The 23,191-nt window shown below is 43.8% G+C and overlaps 1 protein-coding gene across 1 annotated transcript in view; it reads right to left on the reverse strand.

Moving 5' to 3' along the window:
- Positions 1-182: 182 nt before the first annotated feature.
- Positions 183-23,191, reverse strand: part of LOC115146174 (fibroblast growth factor receptor-like 1) — a 79,873-nt gene continuing 56,864 nt past the window's right edge. The window contains exons 4-7 of the mRNA XM_065003353.1: positions 5,393-5,479; positions 4,913-5,267; positions 2,409-2,632; positions 183-1,796 (exon numbers count right to left, since the gene is read on the reverse strand). Of these exons, the coding sequence (XP_064859425.1) occupies positions 1,375-1,796; positions 2,409-2,632; positions 4,913-5,267; positions 5,393-5,479 (1,088 nt within the window). The 3' untranslated portion in view covers positions 183-1,374. The remainder of the gene's footprint in view (positions 1,797-2,408; positions 2,633-4,912; positions 5,268-5,392; positions 5,480-23,191) is intronic.

The raw sequence follows: 23,191 nt of genomic DNA on the forward strand, positions 1-23,191 counted from the left end.
ACGATCACTGAACCCATCCCTTCATTCCCAGTGGAAGCCTATGGGGTTTTAAGCCGGTGGGCTGACCGGAGGCTTTTACAAACATCCTTGCAATTCTCATTTTCAGAGGTCATTCATAGTATAGATTTTTATAATTGAGGCATCAACCAAGTTCCTGTAAAGAATTGAGGCCATGAACCAAATAATCTGTGCCTGTCCTTTTATCAAATCAACTTTTTTTTAATGGGGGTATATCATACAAGATTGTCAAACAACCAATTGTGTATAAGTACTTGCATAAACTATGATTATCCTTATTGGCATTGTCTTTCATATTACATTGCAACTACAGAACCTTATTAAAAAATCAAAATGCATGTAAAATGCCTGACTTTGAAAAATAAATTTTCTCCATAACATCTAAAATGTGGTTGAATTAGACTGCGGACTATGTATTCAATGCAACACGAGATATTTGCAAGGATTCTACAAAACACAAAAGGCTAGTGGTGGTAACGTTTGGATTCTGGCAATTATATTTAGCGAGTCCAGTCAACATTGGGACAATATTCTATTTGCAGTCTTTGATATGGACATGATTCACATACCAAATAAATGCTAACAATGTATTTTCATATTGCCTTTTTTGTGATTGAAAAACAGGATTATTGGTGGCACATCAATAGTGGTCTGGGTTAAATGAATGTGCATTTGAACAATAAAGAAACATTTACCAAAATCAAAGGGGCTACCTGAGTATGAGCGTAATACCAGCCCTTTTGTATTGTATTCCATACCGCCTTCAACATCACCTAGCAGAGCTAAAGTACTGTATCTTGTACCCAACATAAGAGATAAAAGGTCAAAACTGACCCTAATCCTGGTTGGTTAGTTGATATGGGTAAACAAGTTAATGATGGATTATTTATGTATTTACTGATGGATATGCACTCTCAGTAAGTCTGAATAGCTGCCTTTAACGCAGAATATTTTGGTGATTTAAGTGCACATCAGGGTTCAGTGGTTTTGATATGAAAAAAAGTAGCACCAAGGACCAGGCAGGTTTGCAGGTACAGTAAAAACCATACATTGTCATTGGAAGATGTTATTTTAGTTGAGAAATCACTAGGGCAGCCATTTATGCACTAACCTCTAAAACTGCTCATGTACCATCACCTTAATTTCACTGTTGTACAGTACTGAATGATCATTATAAAGCCCCAGTTATGTCCAGTTAGATCAAGATCCAGCACAGGCAAGGTGACAGTTCAAAGAGCAACCCCAGATGTGTTTAACCAGAGAGCTGTTCTCTGAGGTTCAGTCCAAAGCTCAGACCTTCGCTTTACGATGCAATCCTTCAGAGGCGCAGAGAGGGGGACAACATTTGGCACATGGCTAACACTGAAAGTGAATGTGCTGGTGCACCTTCCCGTCCACGTGGGAGTGTGTGTGAGTGTGGATGTCATTGTAGATTTTGGGGTAGATTTTGGGGGGGAGAGCAGAGCCCCCTTGAGTGACGAGAAGCTGCTGCTGAGCCAGATACTCCTCATAGTTTATGGAGCCCAGGCAGTCCTTCTCTGGGCTGGAGGAAGGGGCCACAAAGCTCCTGTCCCTCTCCCGGTAGGGCAGCCGGTGGGAGGCCTGCAGGACCTGGGCAGATGCAGTGCTGGTTGGGGAACAGTGCTTTTTACTCTGGCAGAACCACAGCAGCACTGTACCAAAGATGAACACCATGCCAGCAGGGATGCCAATGATGACAGGCCAAGGGAGGGGGCTGGAGACTGGGGTGAACATCGGGGTGATAGGTGGCTTGGTGTCTGCAGGAGAGGGCCCCCAAAAAAGAAGGATCAGTCAACATGGAGTCAATCATTCTAAACAATAAAGTTTAACAAAGAAGTAGCTACACATGCAGAGAGAGACTTGGTAGAGAAATGAATAGTGCTGAGCGATTAACCAATATTTTGGTCGGTTCAATTATTTGAATTTAATTTAGTTTTTTTTGTGAGCTCAATGCTCAATTTCTGTAGAGATAACTCAGATAAGCAGTAAATGGGCAGTCACTACCATCATGGTACTTTTATTAATTGTTTTATTCTGTTGTTACAGCATTCAACCCACATAATGCATAGTGCAATTAAAGTAAAAAAACATTTGCTAAACCGAAATCAAAAAACATGATTATCTTTTTAATAATTTAACCGAAACTGAACCGACCTCAAAAAGCACTTATCGCTCAGCACTCTAAATCACTGCAGTGGGTCAATACTACATTGTTCACCAATACAAAGCTCACAAGAACCTGTGGAAGAAGAACTGGAAACAGAGGAGTTTGTGTGCACAATGGGAAATATTTTGAAAGTTGGATTGTTGGGAGGCCAGGTAAGAGTTTATGATGTACTAGAGGGCAGGCAGCCTGGCACTGGTATTACCTGGCAGAACGGTGAGGAAGGCGCTGCGGAAGCTGTAGCCCATGGTGTTGGCGCCCAGACAGATGTACATGCCAGAGTCCTCCTCCTTGGCACGGGTGATGAGCAGCTTGTTGAGGTAGGAGCCATCAGGGCGTGACCACACCTCTCCCGTGGGCAGAACCACGAAGTGATGGTCACCCACCTCAATGGTGGAGTTGTACCGACTCTCCTCGTTGGACTCCACACTTCATCCATGGAGCAGGGATATGAGTAACATTCATCCATGGAGCAGGGATACGAGTAACATTCATCCATGGAGTGGGGATACGAGTAACATTCATGCTTAGAGCAGGGATACGAGTAACATTCATCCATGGAGCAGGGATACGAGTAACATTCATCCATAGAGCAGGGATACGAGTAACATTCATCCATGGAGCAGGGATACGAGTAACATTCATCCATGGAGCAGGGATACGAGTAACATTCATCCATGGAGCAGGGATACGAGTAACATTCATCCATGGAGCAGGGATACGAGTAACATTCATCCATGGAGCAGGGATACGAGTAACATTCATCCATGGAGCAGGGATACGAGTAACATTCATCCATGGAGCAGGGATACGAGTAACATTCATCCATGGAGCAGGGATACGAGTAACATTCATCCATAGAGCAGGGATACGAGTAACATTCATCCATGGAGCAGGGATACGAGTAACATTCATCCATGGAGCAGGGATACGAGTAACATTCATGCTTAGAGCAGGGATACGAGTAACATTCATCCATAGAGCAGGGGGATTCATCCATGGAGCAGGGATCCATGGAGCAGGGTAACATTCATCCATGGAGCAGGGATACGAGTAACATTCATCCATGGAGCAGGGATACGAGTAACATTCATCCATGGAGCAGGGGATAACATTCATCCATGGAGCAGGGATACGAGTAACATTCATCCATGAGAGCAGGGATATGGAGCAGGGATACGAGTAACATTCATCCATGGAGCAGGGATACGAGTAACATTCATCCATGGAGCAGGGATACGAGTAACATTCATCCATGGAGCAGGGATACGAGTAACATTCATCCATGGAGCAGGGATACGAGTAACATTCATCCATGGAGCAGGGATACGAGTAACATTCATCCATGGAGCAGGGATACGAGTAACATTCATCCATGGAGCAGGGATACGAGTAACATTCATCCATGGAGCAGGGATCCATGGAGCAGGGAGTAACATTCATTCATCCATGGAGCAGGGATACGAGTAACATTCATCCATGGAGCAGGGATACGAGTAACATTCATCCATGGAGCAGGGATACGAGTAACATTCATCCATGGAGCAGGGATACGAGTAACATTCATCCATGGAGCAGGGATACGAGTAACATTCATCCATGGAGCAGGGGATACGAGTAACATTCATGCTTAGAGCAGGGATACGAGTAACATTCATCCATGGAGCAGGGATACGAGTAACATTCATCCATGGAGCAGGGATACGAGTAACATTCATCCATGGAGCAGGGATACGAGTAACATTCATCCATGGAGCAGGGATACGAGTAACATTCATCCATGGAGCAGGGGGATAGAGCAGGGAGTAAATTCATTCATGTAACATTCATCCAGAGCAGGGATACGAGTAACATTCATCCATGGAGCAGGGATACGAGTAACATTCATCCATGGAGCAGGGATACGAGTAACATTCATCCATGGAGCAGGGATACGAGTAACATTCATCCATGGAGCAGGGATACGAGTAACATTCATCCATGGAGCAGGGATACGAGTAACATTCATCCATGGAGCAGGGATACGAGTAACATTCATCCATGGAGCAGGGATGGTAACATTCATCCATGGAGCAGGGATACAGTAACATTCATCCATGGAGCAGGGATACGAGTAACATTCATCCATGGAGCAGGGATATCCATGGAGAGCAGGGATACGAGTAACATTCATCCATGGAGCAGGGATACGAGTAACATTCATCCATGGAGGGCAGGGATACGAGTAACATTCATCCATGGAGCAGGGATGGTAACATTCATCCATGGAGCAGGGAAGTAACATTCATCCATGGAGCAGGGATACGAGTAACATTCATCCATAGAGCAGGGATACAAGTAACATCCATGGAGCAGGGATCATCAATGGAATCCATGGAGCAGGGATACAAGTAACATTCATCCATAGAGCAGGGATACAAGTAACATTCATCAATGGAACAGAGATACGAGTAACATTCATCCATAGAGCAGGGATACAAGTAACATTCATCCATGGAACAGGGATACAAGTAACATTCATCCATAGAGCAGGGATACGAGTAACATTCATCCATTGTACCAATGTTGACCAGATTGATTTTCATCCATGATAGCCAAAAATGATCATTATCACAACATCCATAGAACTCGGTCTGAAGGACTGTGATATATACTACATTATTATCTGGTTCCTTCCCCCGAGGATTCTACCACATACATTAGTTATGAGATCTTTCCAGGTGGACTGGCTCGTTAAGTGCATTTATGACTCTGACCTCTGTGACTCTCTGATACTTACGTATGACCTCCACTTTGTAGGTGGCATTGATCTCTCCGGCTTGGTTGGAGACCCTGCAGGTGTACCTGCCGCTGTTCTCCGGGGTCAGGTTCCTCAGGCTCAGGGTCCACTTCTTCTGGCGCCCCTCGCCCACCTCACTCTCCGTCAGTGGCCTGTCGTCCTTCAGCCACACGATGTCTGGCTGAGGGTTACCGCTGGCCGTACACTTCAGCCGCACAGAACTCCCGACGGGCCGGGCGATCACACGCTTCCTCATTTTAGCAGGCTGGGTGAAACGGGGACGAACTTTGGGAAAAGGAGGAAGGAGAGTTTTGGGTTTAATACCTTGCAGAGATGGATACGAAAATCATGAAATAAGACTCAATGTAATGCAATTAACTGTAGTAATGTAACTTTTTTTATGATCCTACCTAGTTTTCCTGATAGGCCGTCAGGGCCATACTCTGAGTCCACCCCACCAGGGACCCCTGGCCCAGTCTTATCAGCGCCAGAGTAATCTGTAAGGGAAAGGGGACAGAACATATCACTGTGAGAGAAAATAACCTTTTATCATTGCGGGCAAAAGATGCAGACTTTTCAACATAGAATTTAACATGGTATAATCGTTATGTCCAATAGGCACACAAAAAAGGCCTTAGAGGTCTTAACAGAGGGTGATGACAGAGATTATGAGGTAAGCCTATTAGGGTTTCACTAGTGGTGAAGGCTTCTGTGGCCTTTTGGGCTAATATCAACTAGAGTTCCTTTCTAGTTCTGATCTCAGATGGGTGTTTGTCTTGATTATTTCAAAGTTTGTAAACGATTTATATAATCGATTCGCATTCAAAAACAGCATCTGATCACTATCAATGAAGTTGTTATTATGGAGTAGACACTGGTTGTTAGTGAGAGTCTCTGTTTTACTGCTCCTTTAACCCAGGACACAAGTATGAAGCAGAGGGTTCAACAAACAGTGGGGGGTAAAATTCAGTTGAATTCAATGCTATTTGTTTCACACTTTTTACAATGTCATTGACACGGCCCACTTGACAAAGACAAAGCGCCCCCAGCCAGAGGCACAGTAAAACACTTGACTCCATCTGAGTAAATTTAGCATTTCTAGATAGGATACACTGAGGGGGTGCATGCTAAGGTCACACGCTGTAACATTTAGGAGTAATATGATCAGTTTTCATAAGTGCAGCTCTGGGAGACAGCTGTGGAGTTGATGTCATTGACTGACTGACTGACTGACTTCATGTGGAGGAGCTGAGACATGGCTTAGTGAAAATATAATCAGTGAAACATAATAGATTGTTTGTAATGCATATCTACTTTGTGAGGTAGACAATGATTAATTTATGGTGCATATTAAGTTCCATGCCAATTACTACCATTTGGAATACCAAACATTATGACTGATTATAGAAGATCAACCAAAGCAGAGCGTCAGATAGATTACACATGATTCTACTGCACTTCATGGTATTAGTCATTCACAAACATTCAAATCTTTTCCAATATTCCAGCGCTGAGTTTGTCATTTCTTTCGTAGCCTACTTTCTGAGGCTTCACTCAAATGTTTCCGCTATTCAATTGTAATATTGACGTCAAACACATTTCATAAGTATAGTGAATGTGTTATACAGTACTTAGAAAAAATGTTTCATAAGGCACATTTCATAAATATGAAGGTGCACAGTACAAATATGAGCAAAGCCATGCACCTTGTACCGAACTTGAGCTCAGTGTAGCCACCAGTAAAATGTCTCCAAATGCAGTTTGGAACACTTGATTCCCACTCCGCGTTTGAATAGGGCAGGTAGAGACCAGATGTGGCTTCTAACCCCCCACTCTAGCCGCCCTCCGACTCTCCCCAAAGCTCTCTAGAGTTCTTCGGGTACAAACCCTCCATTGTCTCTCCCCTCCAGCACCAGCCCCAGCCATGATGTCATGGCTATTTAAGGGCTTTAACTGGCCAACTATAATAACCCATTCCTTTTAAAAAAACAGCCTCCATTGGAAGAAATATTTCTCTGTTGCTTACTTGGGCTCTCCACATTCCTCCCGGTTCCTGAACCTCCAAATCTAAATAGAACACAGTCCCACACTGCCGGGATTTTCTTTGTTCCTGAATCTACTTCCTCTCTATTTTTTGGAGGTCTTAGAAACAATGGCACCCTTTACTACTATCCCAGGCTGCTATAGTCTTTACACAATGTTGGCTCACCGGACCCAGAGACTGGGGGGAGGCAGGACATCTCAGTGCTACCACATAATTGTTATTGTTGGAATACTGAAAAATACAATTATCATTAAAAGGACAGGACTTGGATGACTCCCTGTCAGTCCTTTTTGTGTCCCCTCTCGCTTCTTGAGAGGGGCCCCATCCTCCCTGATCAAATAGCAACTAAGAGCAACAATCCACTAGGGTTTTGCAGGGCACAACATTTAAGGGATAAAACATTTGTATTCCAATTGTATCCTCAGAATGGAAAATAAATTCTAAATACAGTACAATTGTACATTTTGAGATGGGAGAGAAAGGCAAATACCCACACACCCAGGCATATTCGGTTACAGAGATACTGTTGGGAAGGCAGGCAAAGTAAATGGCTAACAACAACCGAAGTGAATTGAATCCATTCAAACTGTCTCTGTAGTCTACTGTATCACTGGGTCTGGTGCGCTCCCCTTTTTGTCTCCTCTTCATTCACAAATCCAGCCACAGGAAATAGATCACTCTCACTCCCCTGGCCTTGAGCTTCAACTGAATCAAAGGAAAAGGCCCCATCATTCTGTGTGTCACAATGAGTTCCAGATGTTGTTGGGGACATTCTCATGTCCAGAGAAAGTAAGGAGTAAGTGGCCTTACATCACCACTCTGGAAACCTCCAAACAACCACCATATGTTATCAGCCACACATAATGCAGTGTATCTGAACAGACAACAAAGTCTGTACTATCACTACTACTACAGCACTACCACTGTACTATAGATATTTAAAGTGTCCATGTAGAAATGAAGGCTACCATGATCTCCTCTTTGTTTACATGGTTTGTGCAATCACTGTGTTCGAATATAAGCTTTACACTGTGCAACTTGTAAAATGTATCTATCTGGCTGTCTTTCAGTGTGGCAGTCATGTCCAAGTCTTGCAGCAGGAGGGGTGGAGCTGGGGGTGTATGGGAGGGATGGGGGGGATCAGTTGTCAGGAGACCACCCCAAACAGCCAGCTGGGGGGATTGGGGAGGTGCCATGTTGCACTGGTTGACCAGATTCTTGGGATACCCAACTAACAATTCTATGGAGAGAAAACGTTTTTGTAATGTTAACCTAATGTTCCCTTAGTTTGAGTGTCCAATTTTCCATTTGGGAAACATTCTCTCTTTTAGCAAAAACCTTCTGAGAACCCTTTTAGCATGTTTTGGTGTTAAAGTTAGAACGCTCTCCATGTCAGGCAGAACGTATCTAGAATGTGGTTACAATGTTCTCTATATTAATGTTCTAAATGCGCATTATGGGACGTTGCAAGAACATTCATATGTCCAGTTTTCTGAGGATTAGAAAAATATTCCATCAACATTCTACCAAACATACACAGAACATGGTTGTCATGTTCTCAGAATATCAGTGGTGTAAAGTAAAGTAAAACATTTTGGGGGGGTATCTGTAATTTACTTTACTATTTATATTTTTAACAACTTTCACTGCACATCATTCTTAAAGAAATGCTTTACTTTTTACTCCATACATTTTCTCAGACACCGAAAAGTACTCGTAGCAGGACAGGAAAATGGACTAATTCACACAATTATCAAGAGAACGTCCCTGGTCATCCTCACTGCCTCACTAAACATGAGTCGTTTGTAAATTATGGCTGAGTGTTGGAGTGTGCCCTTGGCTATCTGTAAATAAAATAAAAACAAGAAAATGGTGCCGTCTGGTTTGCTTAATATAAGTCACTTTAAACGATTTATACTTTTACATTTGATACTTAAGTATATGTTAGCAGTTACATTTACTTTTGATACTTGAGTAAAAGTTTTAAAATATTTTGTTTTAAATATACTTAAGCAGGATTTTACTGGGTGACTTTCACATTAACTTGAGTCATTTTCTATTAAGGTATCTTTACTTTTACTCAAGTATGACAATTGGGTACTTTTTCCACCACTGCAGAATATACCATATGAATGTTCTAGACACACTGCAAATAGTCTGGGTAGCCATTTGACTAGATGTTCAGGAGTCTTATGGCTTGGGGGTAAAATCTGTTTAGAAGCCTCTTGGACCTACTAGACTTGGCGCTCTGGTACCGCTTGTTGTGCGTTAGCAGAGAGAACATTCTTTGGCAATTTTTAGGGCCTCCTCTGACACCACCTGGTATAGAGGTCCTGGATGGAAGGAAGCTTGGCCCCAGTGATGTACTGGGCCGTTCTCACTACCCTCTGTAGTGCCTTGCGGTCAGAGGCCGAGCAGTTGCCATACCAGGCAGTGATGCAACCCGTCAGCATGTTCTTGATGGTGCAGCTGTAGAACCTTTTGAGGATCTGAGGACCCGTGCCAAATCTTTTCAGTCTCCTGAGGGGGAATAGGTTTTGTCGTGCCCTCTTCGCGGCTGTCTTGGTGTGCTTGGGCCATGTTAGTTTGTTGGTGATGTGGACAGCAAGGAACTTGAAGCTCTCAACCTGCTCCACTGCAGCCCGTCAATGAAAATGGGGGGTGCTCGGTCCTCTTTTTCCTGTCGTCCACAATAATCTCCTTTGTCTTGTTGGCAAGGGTAGGAACTCACACAGTACTTTTAACATAGTGTTTTCAACTTACATATTTGACATACATGTGCATACATTGTGCATGTTCATTTATACAGTCATTATTATTCTACATGTCCTCACCTGGGATTTGAACTCACAAACTCTTGGTTCATGGTTTTCAGATCCTCCTGCTATGCCACCATGTCTGTTTAGTTAGACTATTCTCTCATCATTGATTTGATTTACTAATTGTTTTTACTTACTTTTTCGGTGTCTAATGTTCGTGGGGCATATTAACCGTTTTAACGATACTCCTGAATCACTATGATCAATACAGGTTTTTCTTGAGTGTACTTTTAACAGAGCTGATCCTATTGTTTACACCTATCAAGTTGTTTATGGGGTTTTATGGTTTCTTTTGGACATGGCCTAACTGTACTCTCCCAGGACAGTGGTTAGGGTGTTCGTCATTAGTGCTGTTGGCACAGTATGTTAATGTAATTAGTTGAAAACAGTTACAACACACTCATCTGATCTAATTAAAATGCGTTTCTCATTGAAAGATGGGAATCGGTAGAATTCTAGATAGATTTTCCTTTGAGATGCTCAGCTATCATCTTTTTGTTCGATTTCGCTTGAGGGACTATGCTAGTCACTCAATTGGTTATCCTTCCGACTGGCGGCAGGATGAGTTAGATATTAAGTAATTCTGTACCACGTGTGTGGTACACTTCCTCTTATATTCCCTCCGCTACGCGAGTGAGCGAGAAGTGGATGTAGAAGACTCCGTAGGTTAGTTTTGAGTGTAGAGTATATTCCTTTTTGGGTGAAGCTTGCTCCTCCTATGAGTGCTCTGCAGTGTATTTTTGTCTTAACTGTTTTCTTACAGGTCGACGCCGTGCTACGAAGCAGGGTGATGTGTTTGGGCAAACCTGTTCCAGGCGCGAGGCTAAACGTTAGTTGTCTCACTGCGAATTGCGTTGCTTGTTCGCTTCAGCTGAACGTTAGCCTCTTCTCTCTGGAGATTGAGGCTGGGTACCGAGCCTACCCAGGCTAGGTGAGATTGGGTGTTCTCTAGCTAAACACCGTTGCTCTTCGCATCCTCGTTAGCATTCTTTCATACTGGCTCGAGGTGCAGCTGTTTCCGGAGTGAGATTCAAAACTCGCGCCTCACTAATCTCGCGAGAGTTTGCCAGTCAGTTCTCAGGACCTATTCTCACACGGTCTATTACTGTAGCTGTTGAGTTTGGCTTCTCACATCCATACCTTTTGGGGATTGTGAGTGGAATTTCCCGAAATATATTCTGATATCCCTAGAATAAATTATTATTTAATTCACATATAGCCCTGAGAACATAACTACTTTATACTTACACCTGATATACTATTAAAGGGGTGTTATGCAGATTATATGTTCTATAAGACATACACTACATGTCCAAAAGTCTGTGGACACCTGCTAGTCAAACATCTCATTCCAAAATCATGGGTATTAATATGGAGTTGGTCCCTATTTTGCAGTTATAACAGCCTCTACTCTTCTGGGAAGGCTTTCCAATAGATGGTGGAACATTGCTGCAGGGATTTGCTTCCATTCAGCCACGAGCATCAGTGAGGTTGGGCACTGATGTTGGGTGATTAGGCCTGGCTCGCAGTTGGTGTTCCAATTCATCCCAAAGGTGTTTGATGGGGTTGAGGTCAGGGCTCTGTGCAGGAGCTCTAGGATTCTGAACGCTCTAGATATTAAACCAGCCTGGGCAGAGTGTACAGTGTATTCGGGAAGTATTCATACCCCTAACACTTTTTCCACATTTTGTTACGTTACAGCCTTATTCTAATTCAATTTTTTTTTTTACAGAAATACCTTATTTACATAGGTATTCAGGCCCTTTGCTATAAGACTTGAAATTGAGCCCGGGTGCATCCTGTTTCCAAACTGAGCAATCGGGGAGAAGGGCCTTGGTCAGGGAGATCCAGAGTTCCTCTGTGGAGATGGGAGACCCTTCCAGAAGGACAACCATCTCTGCATCGCTCCACTAATCAGGCCTTTATGGTAGAGTGGCTAGACGGAAGCCACACCTCAATTAAAAGGACATGACAGCCCACTTGGAGTTTGCCAAAAGGCACCTAAAGGACTCTCAGACCATGAGAAACAAGACTCTGGTCTGATGAAACCAAGATTGAACTCTTTGGTCTGAATGCCCAAGTGTCACGTCTGGAGGAAACCTGGCACCATCCCTACGGTGAAGCATGGTGGTGGCAGCATCATGCTGTGGGGATGTTTTTCAGTGGCAGGGACTGGGAGACTAGTCAGGATCAAGGGAAAGATTAACAGAGCAAAGTACAGAGAGCTCCTTGATGAAAACCTGCTCCAGAGCACTCAGAACTGGGGTGACAGTTCACCTTCCAACAGGACAACGACTAAGCACACAGCCAAGTCAATGCAGGAGTGGCCTTATGACAAGTCTCTGAATGTCCTTGAGTGGCTCAGCCAGAGCCCGGACTGATCTAACATCTCTGGAGAGACCTGAAATTAGCTCACCAAATACAGGTGTGCCGAGCATGTAGCATCATACCCAATAAGACACAAGGCTGTAATCACTGCCAAAGATGCTTCAACAAAGTACTGAGTAAAGGGTCTGAAAACTTATGTAAATGTGATACGTTTTTGTTATAAATTTGTAAACATTTCTTAAAAACCTGTTTTTGCTTTGTCATTATGGGGTATTGTGTGTAGATTGATGAGGGAAAAAGCAATTGAATACATTTTAGAACAAGGCTGTAATGTAACAATGTGGAAAAAGTGGAGGGGTCTGAATACACAGATCGTGTACATCAATATCATGAGCCCCAGGGGGCATGGAGGTGGATAAGGCTGTTAGCACCATTTCCCTGTTCACGTGACCTGGGAGCAGAACCTTTGGTAGGAAGGCCGGATTAGGCAGCAGAGTAGAGCTCGCTTTACCCGGGACTGGGCTGCCAAGCGGCCCATCCTGCTCTTCATCCTGACATACTGAAATGGCTGCTGCGCATCATCAAACAAAGACCTCAAGAACTGGAGCACAGTTAGGATGCCACAATGTGCCCTCCGCCTGTGACAATAGGTCCGGTCTCCGAGGTAGTTCCCATTCTGTCCCCACTAGGAGTGACAGTATTGTGCTAAACCAGTGGTGTCTCGGCCATCTCGGGGCAATCAGAAGGACCTGGTAGCCCGCTTCCCTGATTCTGTCTAGTCGCTGGAATCGGTAGGATCAGGGGGAAGGCGTATAGCCTCTCCTCTGCCACTCCTTGGCCAGGGCATCTAGGCCAAATGGCCCAGGGGGGTTGGTTATCAGACCGAGTGGTGAAGCGGTCTAAGGCACTGCATCTCAGTGCTAGAGGTGTCTCTATAGAGCCTAGTTCAATTCCAGGCTGTATCACAACCAGCCATGATTGCGGGTCTCATAGGGTGGCGCACAATTGGCTCAGCATCGTCCGGGTTAGGCCATCATTGTAAATAAGAATTTGTTCTTTAACTGACTTGCCTAGTTAAATATAACATCTTAAACCTTTGACAACTATACAGAAAGTCCTTCAGTTGCTGAAATAAGCATACTGAACAAAAATATAAACGCAACATGCAATAATTTCAACGATTTTACTGCGTTAAAGTTCATACAAGAAATCAGTCATTTGAAATAAATTCATTAGGCCATAATCTAAAGGCTTCACATGACTGGGCAGGGGCGCAGTCATGTGGGCAAAGGCCAATCAAAATGAGTTTTACCCCACAAAGGTGCTTTATTACAGAGAAAAATACTCCTCAGTTTCATCAGCTGTCTGGGTGACTGGTCGCAGGCGATCCGGGAGGTGAAGAAGACTGATGTGCAGGTCCTGGGCTGGTGTGGTTACACGTGGTCTGCGGTTGAGGCGAGTTAGACGTACTCAAAAACAACATTGGATGTGGCTTATGGTAGAGAAATGGACATTAAATTCTCTGGCAACAGCTCTGGGAGACATTCCTGCAGTCAGCATGTCAATTGCACGCTCCCTCAACTTGAGACATTTGTGGTATTGTGTTGTGTGACAAAACTGCACATTTTAGAGTAGCCTTTTATTGTCCCAAGCAGAAGGTGGACCTGTGTAATGATCATGATGTTTAATCAGCTTCTTGATATGCCACAACTGTTTATTTTAACATTTTATTTCACCATTATTTAACCAGGTAGGCCAGTTGAGAACAAGTTCTCATTTACAACTGCGACCTGGCCAAGATGAAGCAAAGCAATGTGACAAAAACAACAACAGAGTTACACATGGGATAAACACATGTACAGTCAATAAGACAATAGAAACATATATGTACAGTGTGTGCAAATGTAGTAAGGTCAGGGAGGTAGGGCAATAAATAGGCCATAGTGGCGAAATAATTACAATTTAGCATTAACATTGGAGTGATAGATGTGCAGATGATGATTTGCAAGTAGAGATACTGGGGTGCAAAAGAACAAAAAATAAATAACAATATGGAGATGAGGTAGTACAGTGATCTGACAGCTGATGCTTAAGGTTCAAGAGGGAGATATAAGACTCCAGCTTCAGTGATAATTTTTTTTTCAATTCGTTCCAGTCATTGGCAGCAGAGAAATGGAAGGAAAGGTGGCCAAAGGAAGTGTTTGTATTAAGGGATGACCAGTGAAATATACCTGCTGGAGCCCGTGCTACGGGTGGGTGTTGCTATGGTGACCAGTGAGCTGAGATAAGGCGGGTTTCAGCTTTTATTTCTTTCATCACATTCCCAGTGGGTCAGAAGTTTACATACACTCAATTAGTATTTGGTAGCATTGCCTTTAAATGGTTTAACTTGGGTCAAATGTTTCGGGTAGCCTTCCACAAGCATCCCACAATAAGTTGGGGGTGAATTTTGTCCCATTCCTCCTGACAGAGCAAGTGTAACTGAGTCAGGTTTGTAGGCCTCCTTGCTCACGCACGCTTTTTCAGTTCTGCCCACAAAGGTCAGGGCTTTGTGATGGCCACTCCAATACCTTGACTTTGTTGTCCTTAAGCCTTTTTGCCACAACTTTGGAAGTATGCTTGGGGTCATTGTCCATTTGGAAGACCCAGTTGCGACCAAGCTTTAACTGATGTCTTGATGTTGCTTCAATATATCAACATCATTTTCTTTCCTCATGATGCCATCTATTTTGTGAAATGCACCAGTCCCTCCTGCATCAAAGCACCCCCACAACATGATGCTGTCAACCCCGTGCTTCACGGTTGTGATGGTGTTCTTTGGCTTGCAAGCCTCCCCCTTTTTCCTCCAAACATAACAATGGTCATTATGGCCAAACAGTTCTATTTTTGTTTCGTCAGACCAGAGTACATTTCTCCAAAACGTACAATCTTTGTCTCCATAAGCAGTTGCAAACCGTAGTCTGGCTTTTTTTTATGGCGGTTTTGGAGCAGTGGCTTCTTCCTTGCTGAGCGGCCTTTCAGGTTATGTCGATATAGGACTCGTTTTGCTGTGGATATAGATACTTTTGTAGCTGTTCCCTCCAGCATATATATAAAAAAAGAAGAAGTTTTATTTACATTTTATTTAACCAGGTAAGCTAGTTGAGAACAAGTTCTCATTTACAACTGCGACCTGGCCAAGATAAAGCAAAGCAGTTCGACCCAAACAGTAACACAGAGGTACACATGGAATAAACAAACATACCGTCAATAATACAGTAGAAAAAATTATATATACAGTGGGTGCAAGTGAGGTAAGATAAGGGAGGTAAGGCAATAAAATAGGCCATAGTGGCGAGGTAATTAAGATATGGCAATTAAACACTGGAGTGATAGATGTGCAGAAGATTAATGTGCAAGTAGTGATACTGAGGTGCAAAGGAGCAAAATAAATAAATACAGTATGGGGATTGAGGTAGTTGGACGGGCTATGTACAGGTGCAATGATCTGCGAGCTGCTCTGACAGCTGGTGCTTGAAGTTAGTGAGGGGGATAAGAGTCTCCAGCTTCAGCGATTTTTGCAGTTCGTTCCAGTCATTGGCAGCAGAGAACTGGAAGGAAAGGCAGCCAAAGCAGGAATTGGCTTTGGGGGTGACCAGTGAAATATACCTGCTGGAGTGTGTGCTGCGGGTGGGTGCTGCTATGGTGACAAGTGAACTGAGATAAGGTGGGGCTTTACCTAGCAAAGACTTATAGATGACCTGGAGCCAGTGGGTTTGGCGACAAATATGAAGCGAGGGCCAGCCAACGAGAGCATTCAGGTCGCAGTGGTGGGTAGTATATGGGGCTTTGGTGACAAAACGGATGGCACTGTGATAGACTGCATCCAATTTGTTGAGTAGAGTGTTGGAGGTTATTTTGTAAATGACATCGCCGAAGTCGAGGATCGGTAGGATAGTCAGTTTTACGAGGGTATGTTTGGCAGCATGAGTGAAGGATGCTTTGTTGCGAAATAGGAAGCCGATTTTAGATGTGGTGATTGACAGAGTCGAAAGCCTTGGACAGGTCGATGAATACGGCTGCACAGTATTGTCTCTTATTGATGGCAGTTATGATATCGTTTAGGACCTTGAGCGTGGCTGAGGTGCACCCATGATCAGCTCGGAAGCCAGATTGCATAGCGGAGAAGGTACTGTGGGTTTCGAAATGGTCGGTGATCTGTTAACTTGGCTTTCGAAGACCTTAGATATTGGTCTGTAGCAGTATGGGTCTAGAGCAGTGGTCACCAAACTACGGCCCGCGGGCCGGATACGGCCCGTCAGCACATTTGGCCCGGCCCTCTGAACAATACCAGAGACGCTATCGAATTTTTTTCCTATTTGGCCTCCAGAAAAAAAATCCTAGGCCCGGCCCTGTCAAAGAGAGAACGGAATAATGGCGAAAAGGTTAGGTAAGAGAAAAATTGATTCAGAATTCAGGGTATTTAACCTGCAGTGGACAAACAATTTTTTTTTGTTCAATGCAAAGAAAAGGCTGTTTGTCTCATCTTTTCAAGAGACGGTGGCGGTATTCAAAGAATACAATCTTCGCCGACACTATGAATCCCGTCACAAAGACAAGTACGATAGCTTGCAAGGCCAAATACGAGCAGACAAACTCTCAAAGCTAAAAAGTGGACTACTATCTCAGCAGAATACATTTGTACGCCAAGCTCAGCTGAACCAGGCATCCGTTCGGGCCAGCTTTCGGGTTGCTAAACTGATAGCAAGAAGCGGTAAGCCTTTCACTGACGGAGAGTTTGTTAAGAAATGTATGGATGCTGTCGCGGAGGAGGTGTGTCCCGAGAAGAAAGATGCATTTAATGCCGTAAGTCTGTCGGCGAGTACAATCACCAGACGCGTTGAAGAAATCGGGAGTAATGTATATGCCCAGCTGCAGCAGAAGACGAAAGAATTTGACTTTTTTTTCATTAGCACTGGATGAGAGCACGGACGTGCAAGACACAGCGCAACTGCTAATTTTTATTCGTGGAGTTAGCGCAAACTTTGAGATATGCGAGGAGCTGGCAGCCCTCCAAAGTCTCAAAGGGACTACAACGGGAGAGGATATTTTTGACAAAGTGTGCCAAACCATGGAGAAGTTGGACCTGGACTGGTCAAAGCTAGCTAGCATCACGACTGACGGGGCTCCTAGCATGGTGGGCGAAACTCGCGGTCTAATAGGACGCATGAACCGGGAGTTGGAAAAAGGGGTCTCACCGCCCGCTACGAGTCCACTGCCTAATTCACCAGCAAGCACTGTGCTGCAAAGTGTTGAAGTGGGATTCTGTAATGAAGGTTGTGGTGTCGTGCATAAACTTCATCAGAGCAAAGGGACTTAAACACAGGCAGTTCCAAGAATTCCTGTCTGAACTGGAGTCTACGCACGGAGATGTGCTGTACTACACAGAGGTCCGATGGCTGAGCCGGGGCAGAGTTTTGAGGCGTTTTTACGAGCTGCTACCCGAAATTAACGCATTTCTTCATTTAAAAGACAAAACGGTCCCAGAGCTGATCGACCCAGAATGGAAATGGCACCTCGCATTTTTAACAGACGTGACAGAAATACTTAACAGCCTTAACTTGCAGCTACAAGGCGAGGGGAAACTCATTTGCGACATGTATTCACACATAAAAGCATTTGAGGTGAAATTAGCGCTGCTTTTGGAACAAGTGAAAAAGCGCAACTTCGTCCATCTTCCTGCTACCTGGAAATGCTGAAGGCGGAGTTCGGTGTGCGATTCAGTGAACTACATGTTCATGCAAAAGAAATCCGTCTTTTTCAGAACCCCTTTGTTGCCGACATTGATGAAGCCCAGCCTTCATATCAGTTTGAGTTGGCTGAGTTACAGAACTGTGATGTTCTGAAAGACGCATTCAAGCCCAACAGTCTCATTGACTTCTATGCCGCCCTCCCAAACGACACATATCCAAACATCAAAAAACACGCAATGAAAATGTCCACAGTTTTTGGCAGCACGTATATCTGCAAGAAAACCTTTTCTCGCATGAAACTGCTGAAAACCCCGATGAGATCAAGATTGACAGATGAACATTTGCATCAGTGCTTGAGACTGGCTGTAACTAGAATGGAACCTGATATTCAACTTCTCACCAGCCAGATGCAGGCCCACAGTTCACACTGATGAACATACATAGGTAAGCTCACTTTTCTGACTTGAATGAGTCATTCTGAGCATAAACAAATATAATCATAATAAAATCTACTGGGATAAAATCCATCTTTACAACCATACTGGTAGTGAAATGTATTGTGCTGTGTAGGTGCTGTATCACTTAGTTCAGTTTCTCAACCTGCTTCTTTTGTGGTTTTCACAGGGAAGTTGATGAGAGAGAGCTGCAAACAGCGGTGTCTACAAGCCTACTGGAACCTACAAAAGGATTATAAGGAAGGAACACAAGAACTTTAAGAGACTGCTCATATGTGTCAGAGAGATTCTGCTCTGACAACTGAGCTGAACTTTTATCTGTTAAGATTGTGCATGGCACGACAGAAAGTTAATGTTCCATGGCTTTTTTTTCTATGAAGAACCCAGAGAGAGTTATTTAGTTATTATTTATTTCCTGTTTTTTCTGTGAAGAACTCAGAGAGGGTTATTTAGTTATTATTTATTTCATTAATAGTGTTATTATTTGTTTCCTGACTTTTTTTCTGTAAAGAACCTGGAAAGGGTTATTTGGTTATGTGTGGCTTTCTGGAAAACAATAAATTTTTTAAGCTCCCCTACGATCGTCACACTTTTTCTGTTACAAACTGACACCGGCCCCCCATCAGAGAAGGGAAAAGTTATGTGGCCCTCACAGGAAAAAGTTTGGGGACCCCTGGTCTAGAGTGTCTCCCCCTTTGAAGAGAGGGATGACCACGGAAGCTTTCCCATCTTTGGGGATCTCAGACGATACGAAAGAGAGGTTGAACAGGCTAGTAATAGGGGTTGCAACAATTTCAGCAGATCATTTTAGAAAGAGAGGGTCCAGATTGTCTAGCCCGGCTGATTTGTAGGGATCCATATTTTGCAGCTCTTTCAGAACATCAGCTATCTGGATTTGGGTGAAGGAGAAATGGGAGAGGCTTGGGCGAGTTGCTTTAGGGGTAGGGGTACCCAGGTGGAAAGCATGGCCAGCCGTAGAAAAATGCTTATTGAAATTCTCAATTATCGTGGATTTATCAGTGGTGACAGTGGTTCCTAGCCTCAGTGCAGTGGGCAGCTGGGAGGAGGTGCTCTTATTCTCCATGGACTTTAGTGTCCCAGAACCTTTTTGAGTTTGTGCTACAGGATGCAAATTTCTGTTTGAAAAAGCTAGCCTTAGCTTTCCTAACTGCTTGTGTATATTGGTTCTTAACTTCCCCGAAAAGTTGCATTTCACAGGGGCTATTTGATGCTAATGCAGTACACCACAGGATGTTTTCGTGCTGGTCAAGGGCAGTCAGGTCTTGAGTGAACCAAGGGCTATATCTGTTCCTGGTTCTACATTTTTTGAATGGGCATGCTTATTTAAGATGGTGAGGAAGGCACTTTTAAAGAATAACCAGGCATCCTCTACTAACGGGAAGAACTCAATATCCTTCTAGGATACCCATGCCAGGTCGATTATAGAAAGGCCTGCACGCTGAAGTGTTTTAGGGAGCGTTTGACAGTGATGAGGGGTGGACGTTTGACCGCAGACCCATCACGCACGCAGGCAGTGAGGCAGTGATTGCTGAGATCCTGGTTGAAGACAGCAGAGGTGTATTTAGAGGGCAAGTTGGTCAGGATGATATCTAAGTGGGTGCCCATGGTTATGGATTTAGTGTTGTACCTGGTAGGTTCCTTAACTTCTTGGTGACAGGGGGCAGTATTGCTATTCTGTCCCCAGATGCTAATATATGCATAGTATTAATAGTATTGGATAGAAAATACTCTGAAGTTTCTAAAACTGTTTGAATGATGTCTGTGAGTATAACAGAACTCATATGGCAGGTGAAAACCTGAGAAATCTGAGGTTTGTAGTTTAATTTAAGTGATTGCCTATCCAATATGCTGTGTCTATGGGGCCAGATTGCAATTCCCAAGGCTTCCAGCAGATGTCAAGTCTTTAGAAAGTTGTTTGAGGCTTCTATTGTGGAAGGGAGTCGAATAAGAGCTGTTTCAACAAGTAGACAGGCTGTGGCCAATCAGTTGTTTACTGCGCAGTCACGCGGGCGCCGTTCCTTCTTTTTCCTCTGTAATGAATACGCTATTGTCCGGTTGGAATATTATTGAAGATTTATTATAAAAAGACCCTAAGGATTGACTGTAAACATCGTTTGACATGTTTCAACAAACTGTAATGGAACTCTTTTGACTTTTCGTCTGGATTTTGTGCTCGCGCATTGTGCCTTTGGAATAGTGAACTAAACGCGCGAACAAAACTGAGGTATTTGGACATAAATATGGACGTAATCGAACAAAACTAACATTTCTTGTGGAAGTGGGAGTCCTTGGAGTGCATTCCGATGAAGATCAGCAAAGGTAAGTGAAGATTTATAATGCTATTTATGACTTTTGTTGACTTTTGGTGGGTAACTGTATGGCTTGCTTTTGTGGCTGAACGCTGTTCTCAGGATATTGAATATTGTGCTTTTGCCGCAAACCTTTTTTGAAATCTGACACAGCGGTTGCATTAAGAACAAGTTTATCTTTAATTCTATGTAAAAACATGTATCTTTCATAAAAGTTTATGATGTGTATTTATGTTATTTGATGTGGCTCTCTGCAATTTCTCCGGGTGTTTTGGAGGCATTTCTGAACATGGCGCCAATGTAAACTGAGATTCTTGGATATAAATATGAACTTGATCAAACAAAACATACATGTATTGTGTAACATTGAGTCCTGGGAGTGTCATCTGATGAAGATCGTCAAAGGTTAGTGATTAATTGTATCTATATTTCTGCTTTTTGTGACCTCTCTCTTTGGTTGGAAAATGGCTGAATGCTTTCTGTGACTAGTTGCTGATCTAACATAATGATATGTTCTGCTTTCGCCGAAAAGCCTTTTTGAAATTGGACACTGTGGTTGGATTAACGAGAAGTGTATCTTTAAAATGGTGTAAAATACTTGTATGGTTGAGGAATTTTAATTATGAGATTTCTGTTGTTTTGAATTTGGCGCCCTGCAATTTCACTGGCTGTTGGAGAGGTGGGACGCTAGCGTCCCGAACGATCCCGGAGAGGTTAATAATTTGTGTGAGATTGAGGGCATCTAACTTAGATTGTAGGACGGTCGGGGTGTTAAGCATATCCCAGTTTAGGTCCCCTAACAGTTCAAACTCTGAAGATAGATGGGGGGGCAATCTATTCACATATGGTGTCCAGGGCACAGCTGGGGTCTATAACAAGCGGCATCAGTGAGAGACTTGTTTCTGGAAACGTGGATAAAAAAAAAAAAAGTAGATGCTCAAATTGTTTGGGCAGACCTGGAAAGTATGACAGAACTCTGCAGGCTATCTCTGCAGTATATTGCAACTCCGCCCCCTTGGGCATTTCTATCTTGTCGGAAGATGTTATAGTTAGGGTTAGGATTTTTGGTGGCCTTCCTAAGCCATGAGTCAGACACGGCTAGGACATCAGGGTTGGCAGAGTGTGCTAAAGTAGTGAATAAAACAAACTTAGTGAGGAGGCTTCTAATGTTAACATGCATGAAACTAAGGCTTTTACGGTTACAGAAGTCAACAAATGAGAGCGCCTGGGGAATGGGAGTGGTGCTGGGGGCTGCAGGGCCTGGGTTAACCTCTACATCACCGGAGGAGGAGCAGGATAAGGGTACAGCTAAAGGCTATAAGAACTGGTCGTCTAGTGCATTCAGAACAGAGAGTAAAAGGAGCAGATTTCTGGGCGCGGAAGAATTCAAGGCATAATGTGAGTACAGTGGAGATAAACCTAGGCATTGAGTGACGATGAGAGAGGTTTTGTCTCTAGAGGCACCATTTAAGCCAGGTGAGGCCACCGCATTTGTGGGGGGTGTAACAAAAGCACTATCTAAGGCATATTGGGCAAGGCTAGGGGCTCTACAGTGAAATAAGATAATAATCATTAACCAAAACAGCAATAGACGAGGCATATTGACATTAGGGAGAGACATGTGTAGCTGAGTGATCATAGGGTCCAATGAGTAGCACTAGATGAGTCAGGGAGCCAATTCCGTAGTCGCTGCTATGCTAGGTGAGCTGGAGACACAGCGATTCAGACAGCTAGCGGGCTGGGGCTAGCAGATGGGCATCCAGCGACATAGCAACGGAAGAGCCTATTAAAACCACCTCGGACGGTTATGTCGGCAGACCAGTCATGATGGATCGGTGGGGCTCTGCGTCGGCAATAAAGGGTCCAGGCCAATTGGCACAAGAGCTATTGTAGCCCAAGAATTGGCTGGTGGACCTCTTTGGCTAGCTGGGAGATGGGCCTAGCTCGAGGCTAGCTCCAGGCTAACTGGTGCTTGCTTTTGGACAGAGACGTTAGCCAGGAGTAGCCACTCGGATAGCAGCTAGCTAGCTGTGATAATCCAGTGTAAAGGTTCAGCGCTTGCGGTAGGAATCTGGAGATGTGGTAGAGAAAAAGCAGTCCGATATGCTCTGGGTTGATATCACGCTGTGCAGACTGGCAGGAATTGACCGGGCTGAAGCTGGCCGATGTCCGAGTTAACGATGAGGATCGCTAGCACTCGCTAACTGACAAAAATATATACAAAGAAAACGATATATACACAGGACTGGATGGGACAAGACAAAAACATACATCCAACTGCTACGCCATCAAGCCAGCTAAAGGTGAAGACCGCTAGCCATGGCTAACAGTGACTACTAGCTAGTAGCTAGTTAGCTGGCTAGCTTCTGATGGTGGTTCCAGTTATAAGGTATAAAAATAGCAGATCCGTACCACATTGGGTGAGGTGGGTTGCAGGAAAGTATATTTAGATTGTAGGTGGAAAGTGAGATTAAAATATATACGAAAAAAACTTGGCAACC

Source organism: Oncorhynchus nerka, linkage group LG18, assembly GCF_034236695.1.
Source record: "Oncorhynchus nerka isolate Pitt River linkage group LG18, Oner_Uvic_2.0, whole genome shotgun sequence".
NCBI lineage: Eukaryota > Metazoa > Chordata > Actinopteri > Salmoniformes > Salmonidae > Oncorhynchus > Oncorhynchus nerka.